The sequence below is a fragment of the Bombus flavifrons genome, chromosome 10 (genome assembly GCF_040668555.2).
Source record: "Bombus flavifrons isolate JBK064 chromosome 10, iyBomFlav1_principal, whole genome shotgun sequence".
In the NCBI taxonomy this organism is placed as follows: Eukaryota; Metazoa; Arthropoda; class Insecta; order Hymenoptera; family Apidae; genus Bombus; species Bombus flavifrons.
In genome coordinates, this window is record NC_138451.1 from 9,819,050 (window position 1) to 9,833,887 (window position 14,838).

The 14,838-nt window shown below is 29.0% G+C and overlaps 3 protein-coding genes across 5 annotated transcripts; 1 reads left to right on the forward strand and 2 right to left on the reverse strand.

Moving 5' to 3' along the window:
* Positions 1–118: 118 nt before the first annotated feature.
* On the reverse strand, positions 119–2,698 carry LOC138183910 (zinc finger protein 69 homolog). 3 transcript variants are annotated; one of them, XM_069121448.1, is made up of 6 exons: positions 1,676–2,698; positions 1,412–1,588; positions 902–1,323; positions 653–840; positions 440–590; positions 119–303 (listed from the first exon to the last, which is right to left on the reverse strand). In XM_069121448.1, exons 1-6 carry the CDS (start codon positions 2,328–2,330, stop codon positions 241–243), a joined length of 1,656 nt encoding a protein of 551 aa, XP_068977549.1. In that variant the 5' UTR covers positions 2,331–2,698; the 3' UTR covers positions 119–240. The 3 variants fall into 3 exon arrangements, with proteins under 3 accessions (XP_068977549.1, XP_068977548.1, XP_068977547.1); XM_069121447.1 differs by having other exon boundaries at positions 119–590; positions 1,412–1,555; XM_069121446.1 differs by having other exon boundaries at positions 119–590; positions 1,676–2,697.
* A 190-nt stretch (positions 2,699–2,888) lies between these two features.
* On the reverse strand, positions 2,889–7,820 carry DZIP1 (DAZ interacting zinc finger protein 1). Its single transcript, XM_069121406.1, has 9 exons — positions 7,392–7,820; positions 6,940–7,304; positions 6,452–6,820; positions 6,226–6,342; positions 5,039–6,163; positions 4,779–4,956; positions 4,189–4,711; positions 3,979–4,099; positions 2,889–3,910 (listed from the first exon to the last, which is right to left on the reverse strand). Exons 1-9 carry the CDS (start codon positions 7,510–7,512, stop codon positions 3,611–3,613), a joined length of 3,219 nt encoding a protein of 1,072 aa, XP_068977507.1. The 5' UTR covers positions 7,513–7,820; the 3' UTR covers positions 2,889–3,610.
* Positions 7,821–8,297: 477 nt separating this feature from the next.
* SF2 (splicing factor 2) lies at positions 8,298–11,667 on the forward strand. Its single transcript, XM_069121495.1, has 3 exons — positions 8,298–8,613; positions 8,908–9,292; positions 10,154–11,667. The coding sequence occupies exons 1-3, from the start codon at positions 8,444–8,446 to the stop codon at positions 10,343–10,345; spliced, it is 747 nt and encodes a 248-aa protein (XP_068977596.1). The 5' UTR covers positions 8,298–8,443; the 3' UTR covers positions 10,346–11,667.
* Positions 11,668–14,838: the final 3,171 nt, after the last annotated feature.

Below are 14,838 nucleotides of genomic sequence, written 5' to 3' on the forward strand. Positions count from 1 at the left end.
ACTTATTTATGCACAGTTGATTTATATGTTATCCTGCTAAGTTTAAAAAATATGATAATAGTCACACATGTATATGATAAAAAATAATTGGATTTGTTTAAAGCGTTTTTCAAGTATATTCTAATAAAGTAATTATTTGTTAGAAATCTAAAGTTTCTGTTTTAATGCTCAATCACATATGCATTTTATCAATAGAAGGAAGATTATTGCTTAAAAGTGATATATCTGATGGTTCTATGATTACATGTAAATTTGTATTATAGTTTGTACTTCCCAAGGATATTTTTTGGTCACTAAATGTAACTGCAAAGGAATTTTCGTCAATCTGCGGTAAAGAATTTTGTAGAAGTACAAATCTTGTTTGATTGTCAATAATGTCTAATTTAGAACGATTCATTTGAATCCAAGTTTCTTGTAATACACTATGTTCAGAATCTACCTTTTTTGATAGTTCATGATGTTCTGGTTCAACTTGAAGAAGTGTACATTGTGATTGTTTAAAATCAGATTCACTATTCACATTAGAATGATACTTCATATGATCATTTAAGCTTTTTTTCTGTTCAAATATCAAATTACAATGATTACATCTGGAAATGAAATTGTTAGGATAAGTATTATGTAGGAATTACAAGCTTTTAAATATACTTACTGGAATTGCGTTTCTTTAACTTTTTTTGCCTTATTTTCGTGTGGATCATGAATTTTTTTATGGGCAAGCAAATTATATCGTTCTGCAAAACGTTTTCCACACACTGTACAGCTATATGGTTTTTCACCTGTATGAACTCGCATATGCCTTTTCAAATGAGATGTTGAAAGCAAAGACAAATCACACATCTAAAACACAGAAATACTTAACTGTTTTGTATATCATGTTTCTATGCTAGTAATTACTTACTTGACACTTATAAGATTTTTTACCACTATGTGATAATCTGTGCATATTGTATGATGTATGGTGTATGAATCTTTTACCACACAATTCACATTGATAGGGCATTTCACCGGTATGCATTGGTAAATGCCTCATAAGTGCTCCTTTTTGTGTAAAGCACTTTTTACAAAAATTACATTGAAATGGATTTATTCCATTATGCATTCCAACATGTATTTCCAATGCATGTTTATGTTTATATGCCTGACCACATTTTTCACACATGTATGGTCTTAATGTTGAATGAGTTTTCATGTGTGTTTTTAATTCAGTTGATGTTTTCCATACTTTATCACAAATAGGACAAGAATATTTTAATGATTTTAAATCATACTTTGGTATCTTTATTGATTTTATAGGTATTTTTATTGGGTCAACTGCTGACACTGTATATGTATTATAAAGATTTAAACAATAAGTAATAAATAGATAATTTTAAAAAAGGAACCTTATGAATAATAAATGGAATATCACCTGTTGTGTTCACAGTATTTTCTGTTATTTCTATGATATTTTCAACATTTTGTATTTGTAATATATTGTCAGAAAATGTGGATTCTGTTTTTACAGTATTTTTTGATTCACTTTCAGGATCTGTCAGTGAAATACAGCTTTTTTCTCCAACATGAATTTTTAATGCATGCGTATTCTCTGCAAACAAATATCAACAAATATTTCTATATATTTCTGTTATTAATTTTATATTTATTTTTATTGATTTAAATAATCCCTCTTTACCTTGTGAATTAATATTACATGTATTACCACCATTAGATAATGCCACTGAATTATGAAATATATCATTTTTTAAAATTTCATCATCTTTTATGTCATCATAAATATTATAATCAAATGATTTTGTGCTATCTGCTTCATTATAATTGATTGTTTCCTTTCTTAAGTGTTTCTTTGCTTTTGTATTTGAAATACTTATATTTTGCATTATTGTATTATCTTGAACACATTGTTCTTGTACTATTTCCTCTACTTGAGTAGCATTTTGTAAATTCAATACCTTCTTTAAGTTCTCATTACTATTATACAATTTTTTTGCTTCTAATGCTATGTTTGTACTGATATTCAATTTTGTACCATCGTACATTGATCGTTTAACATTTTTTCTTCTTTCACAAGCATGATATATTTTCAAAATCTCACAACGTATGTTTAAAACAGTTTTTTGTGCTTGTTCTAACATTTGAAACAAATTGTAACATTGCAAACAAATGTAAGGGTCTTGTAATTCAAAAGTAGCTATACAAAGTACTCGTGATACAAAATTTACTAACAATTCTCCTTGACGAGGGAAAGATGTAGAAAATATATTTACAGAAGATGAAGGATCAATTTTCATATCGCATATTGAGCAAAATATATTAGACATTGGCATCATTTTGTTTTACCATCAAAAGTTGATCAAAACGTTTAATTGATTATTAAACTCTTACTTTTACTTAACTCTTTTTTAATAGTATATGTTGTTACTTTATAATAAATAACAGATATAAATATGACCATTTTGTACGATAATCGTGTATTATTCTTTGACAGAGCATCTTAAATATAACCTTTACTATACTCCGCGACATAACATATCGATAATAATTTTATGTACGGGATAATTTTGATATCGTGCTGTGTCTCATACAATTGATAAAATATATTTAATGTTTATTTCTTCAACTATAAGTCATAAATTATAAATTACAAAATATAATTCTTCATATGATTCTATAGTGTGACATGAAACACTATAAGCATCTAACGGTGAAAAAGTAAAACTAATCGACATGTGGTAAAATTAAAAAATCCAAATTTCTTGGTTCCTAGGCAGAATTAGCGATACTAATCGCAGTAAAAATTTTCGCTGATAGGTGGCATCACCATGTCCAAAATAGGGTACTTTTACAGATTTGATTTTTTCATTGCTAGGTGATTATAGTGTTTAGTAGCCCGCCAACTGGACAATTTTTTAAATCTGTTTAAAACTAAGTAACCAGCGAGATTATTTAAATAAAATTAATTTCAATTAATTCCACAGGTTCTAAACATCCGTTTGAGCTCTCGTAAGTTAAAAAATGCTGCCTAGGAATGAAGAAGTTTATTCATTTTGCTGTTAATTCAAAATAATTAATTCCATATGTATATACATTTCAAGCGCAAATATTTTAAGATTAAATGTTGAGAACGGTATGTTTATTAACCTCGGTGAATTTGTTTTTTTATGCTGTACAAGGATAATGGAAAATAGATACATGGTTCCATTAAAAAAAGTGGCGATGAACTTGAAATCTCATGAAACAACGATCATTGATAAATAATATTTCCACCATTGCACATGGTCCTTGAGATACCATAAATTTATCCAGGAAAGTGTTTTCATACAACAATAAATAAGGCAGATACCTGGGTGATCCCATATAGCTGAACTAGCCTGTGTTATAATTCTGCAATAAAATTTGTTGATGCAGAAAATGTTTCTGTTTTTATTCATTTCATAAATAAAAATTCTGTACACAGTACATTATATAATGATTGTCTTTCTGGTCAAATAGATTAGATTATAATAAATAAACAAAAAGTTATTACATATATCATATTTTTCAAATATCTTTTTTCTTGCTAAAAAGAAAGTATATTTATATATTTAATTATATAAATTTTAATTTAAAATTATTCTAATTTTAAAATTTGATCTATATCAGAATCTAAATCTGATATTTCTGATATAGATTCTGCATGTAAGGTATTAGACATTTTATCTTTTAAATTACGCGGTGCTGGTTGTGGTAGCGAATCATTCATTTCTTTAGAATTTGTTACAGATGCTTGGAATGGATTTACTGAAAGAGAACTTATACTAGTAGAATTTATTTGTTCGTTGCTCTTAATTTGATTCTCTTTATTTTGCATGTATGTTGAAGAAAATATTGTTTCAACCGATCCTACAGGCTTTTGTCTTACCATATTTAGCTGAAAGAAAATACGTATAGTTTAAAATCATTAAACACAACAAGTTTTGTAATACCTGGTTTTCTTACCTGTGCTTCAAGCTTTTTTGATATTTCCGCAATTTTATCACTTTGTGCAGTCCTTAATACAATATTATTTGAACCTTTATAATCTTCTGATTGAGACAAATGTTTTTGCTTGTCAAATATACTACATAAAAGCAAAATTAAAATTATTTATAAAATTACTATAGTACTATATTATTTATTTCCTACATTGAACATAGATAATTTACGTACCTCGAAGAATTCCAATTACTGTCATTTAACTCTTCTTTGTCCGTAACATCATCGGAAGATGATTTTACACTTTCATTATTAGTTAAATCAAAAATAACCTTTTTTTTTGTCAAACTACTTGCTGAACCAGTTGTAGATTTTAGAACACTTTTATTATGTTTTGGAGATATGAAAATACTTTGTAAATCCTGTTGCATATTTGAATTATCTATACTACTGTTTTCAATAGATTTGTTATTAGCTAAATCTTTATCATTTGGTATTATTTTAAGAGTTTCAAGAGTAAATAAAGATTTCATTTTGTTGAAAGAATCTCTTCTTATTGAAATCTCTTGAGAATTTGTTGTATGTTGTATATTTTCCAAAGATTTTGAATTGGGAGAAAATTGTAATAATTTTTCTATACTTTCGAAATTTGCAATTTTTGTAGCTTTTGTAGGCATTGATTCATTTTCGAGTATATTTCTAGCAAAATCCTTATCTTCTGATATAGAATGAAATTTATTTGATGTTGTTGCTTGCCCTAAAAAAAATTATTGGAGTTATTTCTTTTCAGAGAAATTTATTCATATATGAATAATAGTAATTACCAGGATCATGTTGATGATTAAGGTCTTTTGCAACTATTGATTTAACAGTGATTATTGGTTTATGTAGAGGTGAGTTTTTAAATTGTTTCACATTTTCAGTAACCTTTTTCTTCTTAGATATTTTATTAAGAACTTCTTCAATTATCCTTAATTTAATCTGATGATATTTTGGAGTCTTCTGTGTTAAATTAAAAAACAATGATGTTAATATTTTTTACATAACAAATTTACATAAAAAATTTAATATGCATTTGTCTTACTTTTGCAGTTAATTTGTGATGATGCTTTAAAATGTCCATTTTCTGTTTGAATGTTGCTTTTGGTATTCCTTGCCATTCCGGATCTACTCCTAAATCTCTTAATTTCTGTTCAAAAGTTTCCATTAAACTAGTTTGTAATCTTTTATAAAATGAACTATGTCCTGTTATTTTTTTAGGTAAATGTGTTTTATGTTCATGAAATGGGGAGTTATTGTGAATTGCAGTAACACTTTCTGTGCTTGAGTCAGAAACAAATGATTCTGAATTTGATGCAAATGATACATTGTCCTCTAAGGATTTTGATGTTTTCGTATTTTTAATGTTAGATAAAAACTCATCAGATATGCTTTTATTAAAAATATCCTGTGGCTTACTTGTGCCAGGTTCGTCACTTTTTATAATTACGCGATTATATTTTGTGTGTTCATAATTATTTCCTTTTTCAGGCACTGAAATTTCTGTGTCTGAAATATTACTTGAACTGTAATACTCTAAATCCTTTTCAATAGTTTTCACAGGATTAAATATTGTATTATTTCTATTTTTTATATCTTTTTGCTTAATATTTCTTCTATTTTCATGCATAGTGGATTTGTTTCTGGAATTCGAAACTTTCTTTAAATGAGTACTTTCTACTGTTAATGGAAGCACTTTACTTGATAAACTTGAACTTATTGTAGTGTCTATCACACTATTTCCAACAGCAATTTGCTCAGTTTTTGTATTTGTGCCATTTTGTTTTGAATTAGTTTCATCTGATGCTTTTAAAATTTCATTAAGTTTGTCTAATATTATAGGTGGACTACGTCTGCTCAGTGAATTATTTTCAAAATCTTTATTTTTTTCATTCAATTGTGCAACATTTATTTCCTGTGATAGAGATTGTAATTGTTTGCTTTGTTCCAATAAGATACCCAACTGATTCGCAGTTTGGCGTTCTAAATCGTTAACTTTTGCTTCGTACTTGGCTTTCATATCATCAGCTGCACTTTGTGTTAATTTTAATTCTGCGATAAGCCTCTCGACATCTTTTTGATGTTGATTCTCCAAATGTTCTATTTTTGATTTCCAATAATTTTCCTGAGCTTGTAATTTCGCATGCATGCTCTCTATGTCTGGAGTAAGCTGTAAAATGTTTACAAAACAAATTAATAAAATTCATTTCATGAAAAGTATATTTTACTTACCTTGTCAAGTAATTGATTCTTTAGCTTTTGAAATTCTTTCTCTTGCTGATTTATGAATGTTTGGACGTTTGTTTCAGATGTGTGTTCATGCATGGTTTTTTCCTTTTGCCTTAAATTCTGTTGAAATATTGATGTGTGTACACATGTATATATATATATATGAATATTTATATTATCATTTAAATCATTAGTAAGAAGTTTTCATATTTATTTACTTTATACATACATGTATTTCATCAAAAAGCATGGTCTTCAAATTTTTTATTTCTTCTTGATATTCTTTATACTCTGAATGTTCTTTAGATTTGTTACTATTGTATCTAAAATTTTCATTTTCACTCTCAGCTTGCCTTCTATTATAACTTAATATTTTTTTCTCTGGAATCCTTTCAGACTCATTCCTTATCACCTTTTCTGTTTCATTTAATCTTTCTTTTAAATTCTTTATTTCATTATGCAACTTCTCAGTTTCACTGCGATAGTGCTCATGTATGGGAGAAGCAGGCATGTATAACTCTGATGCATAAGCATGACGACGTATAATATGTGCACTTACAAACATAGGAGATATAAAAGACTTTGGACAATGTGGACACTAGAAAAATAAAATAGTTTAATAAAATTTTTGCATGATTAAAACTATTTTTCTGTGGACAAAATGTTATTACAAAAATTATTTCAACAAGAATTAATACATATTCATAATTTTATTACTTTATAAATTTCGCCATTAGTATCCCCAATTTTAGTTTCTATTAATTTACTTTTTTCTTTTACTTTCTCTTTCATATGTTTCACTACTTCTTCTAAAGCAGTTATTTCTTTTTTCAATTTAACATTTTCTTCAATTTTTGATCTTAGTTCATCTTTTAGTATAATTACACTATGATCTAAATATTGTTTACAATATAATAAATATTCAACTGCTAACTGTGCAAGACAAAAGAGTTTTACAAAGTTGGGATCTAAGATTTTAACATCGTATTCACTTTCTAAACAATAATCTATTACATTATTTATATTATCATCAATGGAATGGAAATCTCTTTCTCTTATAATTCGATCTATATCTATGTTACCTAGAATAAAAGGGAATTTTAAGTATGGATTAAATATATCTGTTTACAAATCATAATGGTAAAGAATATATTTGTTATACTGCGTACTTATACGATTCCAATCTACGCGTGTTCTGGATCTATGCATATTGAAATAAAATCCAGATTCTTTTGCTAATTTTGGAAAATCATGACACCATTTGGTGCCAATACGAAATGAAAATGCCATTACTGTATTTACAAGTCTGTTGATGCCTATTCACACATTACTTCTAGCTACTATTTCATAACTATTAATTAGTTAGAAATACAATATTATAAAAAGTGGTAAACGCAAATTGTGTCATTAAATTCATGATTCTGGTATTTACAAATATATAACACTACTTATTGTTTTTATACATCTTGGAGGTTAGAAGAAAACATAAACAAAATTTAACAGATATGATATATCTAGAGTACTATCTATTTCAATTATGTCTATAGATTTCATTCATTTGTATATCAAATTTTTTCACTAGGATTTAATTTAAAAACGTTGGAATGGGTCAAATATTCAAATAAAATATTTAAATAAAATTATTTTTTAAATAATTTAATTATACAACTAAGAGTATTAGAATTGTTTCATACTCAAATCCTAATAAATTATTTGTATATCTAAAAAATTTTAGATTGACAAATTTTAGAATTAAATAAATATTAAGTGGAATATATGATTTATCTAAAAAAATTGGAAATGGTCGAAGAAATATCATATATAAAACATAATGTGTGATTTCCATGTACTTGAGAAATTCATATATGTTTTATCAAGAAATAAATTAATTTAACTAATTCTATATATTTGAAATACATAATTGAAGAAAGCTATATTTTAAAAAATTAGATTACTGATCGGTGAAAAAAAGGCAAATAATATATAGAATATGATATATAATTGATTGTTAAATGTAGAAAAATATTTGATTGGATCGTTCAGGTTTCTTTAGTGTTTGTGGTTTTCTGTGTTTCGTGATTACGCTCCTCTTCGACTAGTACCACCATCTTGTTTATTTCATCAATGAAGAGAGTGTAAGACTTAAAAGACGATTAGAAATTTTTTAAAGTGGTTTTTATTTGTGTCTTTAAAACAATAAATTGTAACAAAAACTGTGAATATGTCCCACGGTGGTAGAAATGAATGTAGAATTTACGTGGGAAATTTACCCCCTGATATAAGAACGAAAGACATTCAAGATCTTTTCTACAAGTTCGGTAAAGTTATTTTCGTTGATTTAAAAAATCGCAGAGGACCACCGTTCGCTTTCGTTGAATTCGATGATCCAAGGTACCTTCCATAACTTATGATTCTATAAAAAATTTTTTATTTTTTAGATGTAGTTATACAATACTGGATTGTTCCGTAATATATATCCTTATTGTTCTATAATACTTTTTTTTTCATTGAATGAGAAAATATCTTTGTTTGAAAATTCCAAGTTTGTAATTTTATTAAGTTAGAAATGATTAATTTCATATTAAGAAATATATGATTTTTATTATATATGTGAAACTTGATGTTGACATCTTAATGTTACATAAAAATTACACAAGAATTGTTACTATAAGTAATCTCTTTCAGAGACGCTGAAGATGCAGTACATGCAAGAGATGGATATGATTATGATGGTTATAGACTACGTGTTGAGTTTCCAAGAGGTGGTGGCCCCAGTAATAATTTTCGTGGTGGTCGTGGAGCAGGAGACAGTGGAAGAGGTGGTCGAGGTGAAATGAGTAACTCTCGAGGACGTGGCCCACCTGCTAGGAGGTCTCAATACAGGGTCCTTGTTACTGGTTTACCTCCTTCTGGTAGTTGGCAAGATTTAAAGGATCATATGCGTGAAGCTGGTGATGTGTGCTTTGCTGATGTTTATAAAGATGGTACTGGAGTTGTTGAATTCTTACGGTATGAAGATATGAAGTATGCTGTGAAGAAGTTAGATGATTCAAGATTTAGGTCTCATGAGGTATAATGATACCATTATCCTTAACTCTTTGCGCTCAATGATTTTTTCAGTCGGGCAAAGTAGCAACTTGAAATGATATTGCGCATATGTAACAAGTATCTTATAGGTAACATAAAATGGTCTTAATAAAATGGTCTACAAATTAACACGTTGACGCCAGCACCGATATTCAGGGTTTTCTTTGTGAGGTGGCGTCCGAATGCACAGTCTGCTTCGTGGGGCAGTGCGTCAGATTAGATTGTTCAACACAATTGCAATTTTTCAACTGTGACCTCAATTTATAGCAAAATTACAAAAGCTATATCATTCCTGTTGGGTTCAATGAATTCCATGGACTTCAACTAATACATTGCTATACAATAGTTTGGCAATATCAATTTGCATATATCTGTAAATGTTAAGTAAAGCTGACGGGACCAGCTTTGGTCCTAATTTTGAAGTACTCTTTTTGATTTTGATTTATATATAAATTTATATATTTATTGATTTGATTTTGAGCTATATATAAACTATAATGCTTTTATCCAAATTTATCGAATCCGAACTAATGTTGGACACGTTGTCAGAATTATAGTTTCGGAGGAATTTGAGATGAAATATTTTACCTCCATTTTAAGTGTAATACTTTACACTTCTTAATAAAGGACATAAAGAGCTAAGGAACCTATTTACGAACCAATACTGTATTTTCATCAATTAGAGATGTTGAAATCTAGAATAAACAGAGGTTGTCGCTTTTCACTTGCCTCTCGAGTTACCGTATAAAACGCCGTGGCGGCTGAGAATCGCTTCTCGAGCGCAAAGGGTTAATACTTTTTATATTTGTACACTATTTTTACATGACTTTATTTTTGTTTATAGGGTGAGGTAGCTTATATTCGAGTGAAAGAAGATCATAACAGTGGCGATAGGGGACGTAGTGAAGATAGGGAGAGAGGTCGGAGTCATTCACGAAGCTATAGCCCACGGCGTCGTGGTTCACCTACCTACTCACCATTGCGACGTAATTACTCGCGATCAAGATCTCGTTCCAGATCTCGTTCATACGACTAGTGTGTACGTATATGTTTCACATGGTAATATAAGTAAAGGCTTATCAATATTTGCTTTACCATGTTTCATTATTACTGATTTGAATTTCACTTAAAGACACCTTCCAATCCAAACCAATTTTGTATAAATTACAAAATTATTCCTGTGTTGCTTGAATTTAATAATTGTATTATACCTAATGTATAGTTAGAGCACGGTTCATTTTACATATACTAAAAGTGTTTTATCAAAGACTTTGTTGCTATCAATTCAAAGATTTCTAACTTGTGTAAACCTGAAAGAGTAGATTTTTCAACAGTAAATATTAACATCAAGTTTTATCTTAATTTTTTGTCTTGAAAAAGGCGAATCGTGCTCATATTAATTGCATATTACTGTTCAAGATATACTGATTAGAGTTACTTTTATGTTTAAAAATACATTCCTTTATATTTTGCAATTTGTTTTGACATTACAACTATATTTAAAATATGTAACAATTTTGAAATATTACAAATGAGGATCTAAGACGAAGTAACTCATATTACTTTAGTGATTTAATTAATGTTCACATTGGTGAATAGTATTTGTTGTACAGCTGCCAATATAATCTATGTTCGATGTGAATGCCTTCATTTATTGATTTAACACATGATCATTCACATTGTACTGTATGATATTATCATTGGTAGCTCTACTATAAAACTTGATGTGAACATAGCCTTTGTTTTTTCACATTTATTTAATCACATTTGCAGTGATAAATACAGCACATTTTATAGCATATATAACATGGAATTTTTTTAAGCTTCTAATGCTGAATGCTTATCATATAAGTTCATAAAGCTAACATTTTTCTTATTGTTAACAGCTGAAAATTATTGTGCATATAAATTAAAATGCTAAATAATAGATAATGAGGAAAACGTATATTTTTAACATGCATATATGTTATGCAAGATAAAATACAGTATATTGCATAATGGATATTGTATTCAATACTTGATCAAAACATTTTTTACTATAATTATTTGCTATAGGAATTCTAAAATTCTTTTCTTCCGCCATATATAATTCCATTTGACATTTATTATCCTATAAATTTTATGGATTTGGATTTTAAGACATTAATTTAATGAAATATATTAAAAGGAATTATTGAAAACTATAAATTCTTACAAACAATTAATGTATGAACAAATACATCAAAGTTGTCTACACGGCTCGTCGTCGTTTAAGTTACCACGCAAATTTAAGTACGATAATTTTGGCTATCTAGTGATGACAATACAAAATATTATATGTGCTGAAAATATAACAGTTAATACGTAGATAATGTAATACATCGATACTCGTCAACGGATAGTGCATATAGGACATAATATTTGATAAATATAAGTAAAAGATTTATTTTTTACTAATAGATTAATATTCATAAGACCAATTTGCTTTGGGGAAAGCTGACATATATATATAGCTATCATTTATTATGCACTGATATTATTCATTCGGTATAATAATTAGCTTAAAATGTCTTATGTATTTGAGTGTTCTTTAACGACGATCATTGGGCCATTCGTTTGGTTTGATAAAAAGAACTGTGTGTTATGTATCACCTTGAAGTGAAAAATCAAATAATTCATACTGAAATTATTATTAAGACCATAACAATATGTTTGTTACAATTATTTGGATGTTTGTGAAATATGGAATTAAATTTTAAGTTATACACGACATATCTGGAGAGAAATGTGTTTTTATGATGAAATGAGTCATTTGGAAATTTGTTACACATTTCTCGTTTAACGTTTTCCTTTTAAAAATTACACAGACTGATTCTTGAAATTTTGCAATACATGCCTAAACTATAGAATTTTCAATCATGAATTAAAGATGTTGAAGGAAAACAATGATTTCGTGTATTCTTGAGAACATTATTATTGCAAATTGATCCTGTGATATTTGTTTCCTTTTTACGTTATTTACATTCATTCACTAAATATAAAAATGTGAAAATTTAAATTTAATGTAAGCAAATATGTATTGTTTTGTGTAGTATTTGCTCAATTTATAAAACATTACTCAAATATTGTAAGTCACAGGGATTACATTTGCAGTGATAAATTTTATATATAATATTAATGCATATTGTATAAGGGACTAATGTATTTTTTCTTCTTTTGTATATTGGATTGGATTGTAACACAATGAATGAAAAACTGAAATCGACACGATCTTACTTCTTGGATGGATATAATACACATTCGCTTGACGGTGGGATGAGATGGAATGCGTTTTGGATGGATTTATGTATGGAGCATATATTATAAAAAAGGATTAAGAGAATGCAAAAATAATGAGGCATTAAGGATACTTTCAAGAGGAAATTCAGGATCAGGAATTCAGGAAAGGAATTGGATGAAAGACACAATCCGTTTCATTCAAGGATTCTCAATTAGCTGGATTTTCATCAGAAAACGTTGGCAAATCCATTACAAGGATTCAATATATTTTTCTCTTTCGAATCGTTAAACAAACGTAAAAAAAATTATTTAATCGTGACATAGCAGTGCTTCTGCGTTGACAAACTAAACGGAAAAAAGATAATAATACCGTAATTGAAAAACGCAGAATGAACATCTTCGACATATTACGTGGTTGTAGTATAGATTTCTTAATCGTTTCAGTGTTTCAGTTCTATTACAATTACGCGTACATAAAGCGAGAAAGAAAGAGAGTGATTTTTGCAATTTTTTTATTACGTTCTGTACGATCTAAAAAAGAGCAAACAAACTGGTAATGGAATGTCAACATTGCAAAAGTTTTATTTTATATGAAAGTACTCGCTTATAGCTTCGTATGTCAGATGTTCGTAAGTCGAGAATTATTTTTATTATTACTGACATGATAACTTTGATTCTCATTCTCAAAGAGAAACTCTATTAACCAGAAATATATCATAATTCTCACCTATCAGCGTTCAGTGATCGATGATTCGCGAAAACTTACACGGAAAGAATATAAGACTTGGTGACTGATTCAACGCGAGAAAATCGATTCGGTTGAGAAATTTTCCTCGTTTCTTGTTCGACTTGTGCAATATAAGCATTAGCATAGGCGGTATACCATATCGAACTATCTAACTCTGTGATTAGCGTTCCTCAGGATCGTGGAGAACGAACAAGTGGTCCTCTGAGAAAAAATTCGCGTTGCAAAAAATAGTGTGTTCTCACGGGTTTGCTTTCTACCTCGTGATCGAAAATCGTCCGATTGCTCTTCCTCTCGGTCATTTCGATTTTTTTATTGCGCATTTCGATTGATCGTGACATCGTGTGTATATACAATTTGTATACGTGTGCTACATATGTATAGTAAGAACTTCACCTCGTTCGTCGGGACTTGATGCGCGGTGCAAGAGGATATTAACGTTTGGGTTGGAAAATAAGACGAATACTTCATCTTATAACAAGAACCTGGCTCTCCCTAGTTGTAGAGGATCTCCCGGGACGAAAACAAAAAATAAATGATAAAACAGAAAGACAGGATTCGGCAGAGATACGGTGTGTTGGATTAGGATGCTGACAGGATATAAAGTTAGTGTTCATGATGGATATTTTGGATAAACGGATAAATTGGCTGGAAATATTCCACTTGGATTCTATAAATAAACGGATTACTTGGATCTTTTGACCGGACAGAATATATACGCCGTGTTCATGCCGTTTGGATGGAGTTGGATTATCGAAATGTCGATAAATTATATAAAAAAAAGAAAGCAAAACTTGTGGCTGCGCTCGTTTATACGTCAAATAGGTTTCATGGATTATAATCGCCTAGGTCAGATACGGGATTTGGACTTGCACTTGTCGGGATCAATACAGGAATTAAAAAAAAAGTATATATAAATAATAAATAAAAATAGTCGGATATCTCATTTTTCGGATAACACACGGATGATCGAAAACGGATGATTCGCACACACTCGCTGTAAGGTATTTGTTCAAGTTTAATATCTCTGACGTTCCTTCGATATATATACATTTGTTCTGCATGCAATTCTTCTAAACGATACCAAAAATGCCCTATCAAAGAATCAGAAAAATGATATTAGAGAGATCCACCTTTTTGAGAGACTAACTTAAAATGTGTGTAACAGATATAATATTTCGTCTGTTTGAAAGATCTGTTTTAGTGTGGTTACATTAATCATTCATCACCATCCTTATGTTCAGCTTACACACCTATATACGTATATAGACACAGATATTTTTCAATCCTGAAAACAGAAGTTTCTCTCACAAAATTATTGACAAGAGTGAATGTCCGTTTCCTGATAGTAGTATTAACTATTCCTTAATAGTTACCCAGTTACCCAGTCACCCTGTTCAATTAGAGACCTTCGCATTTACGTTTGTTACTTCACGGCGATAAGAGGAATTTTATAAAACTCCTGATCGTCAATATCTGTTTCAGGAAGCAGGAATAAAAGATGTTTGATTGTTTTATTGCTGATA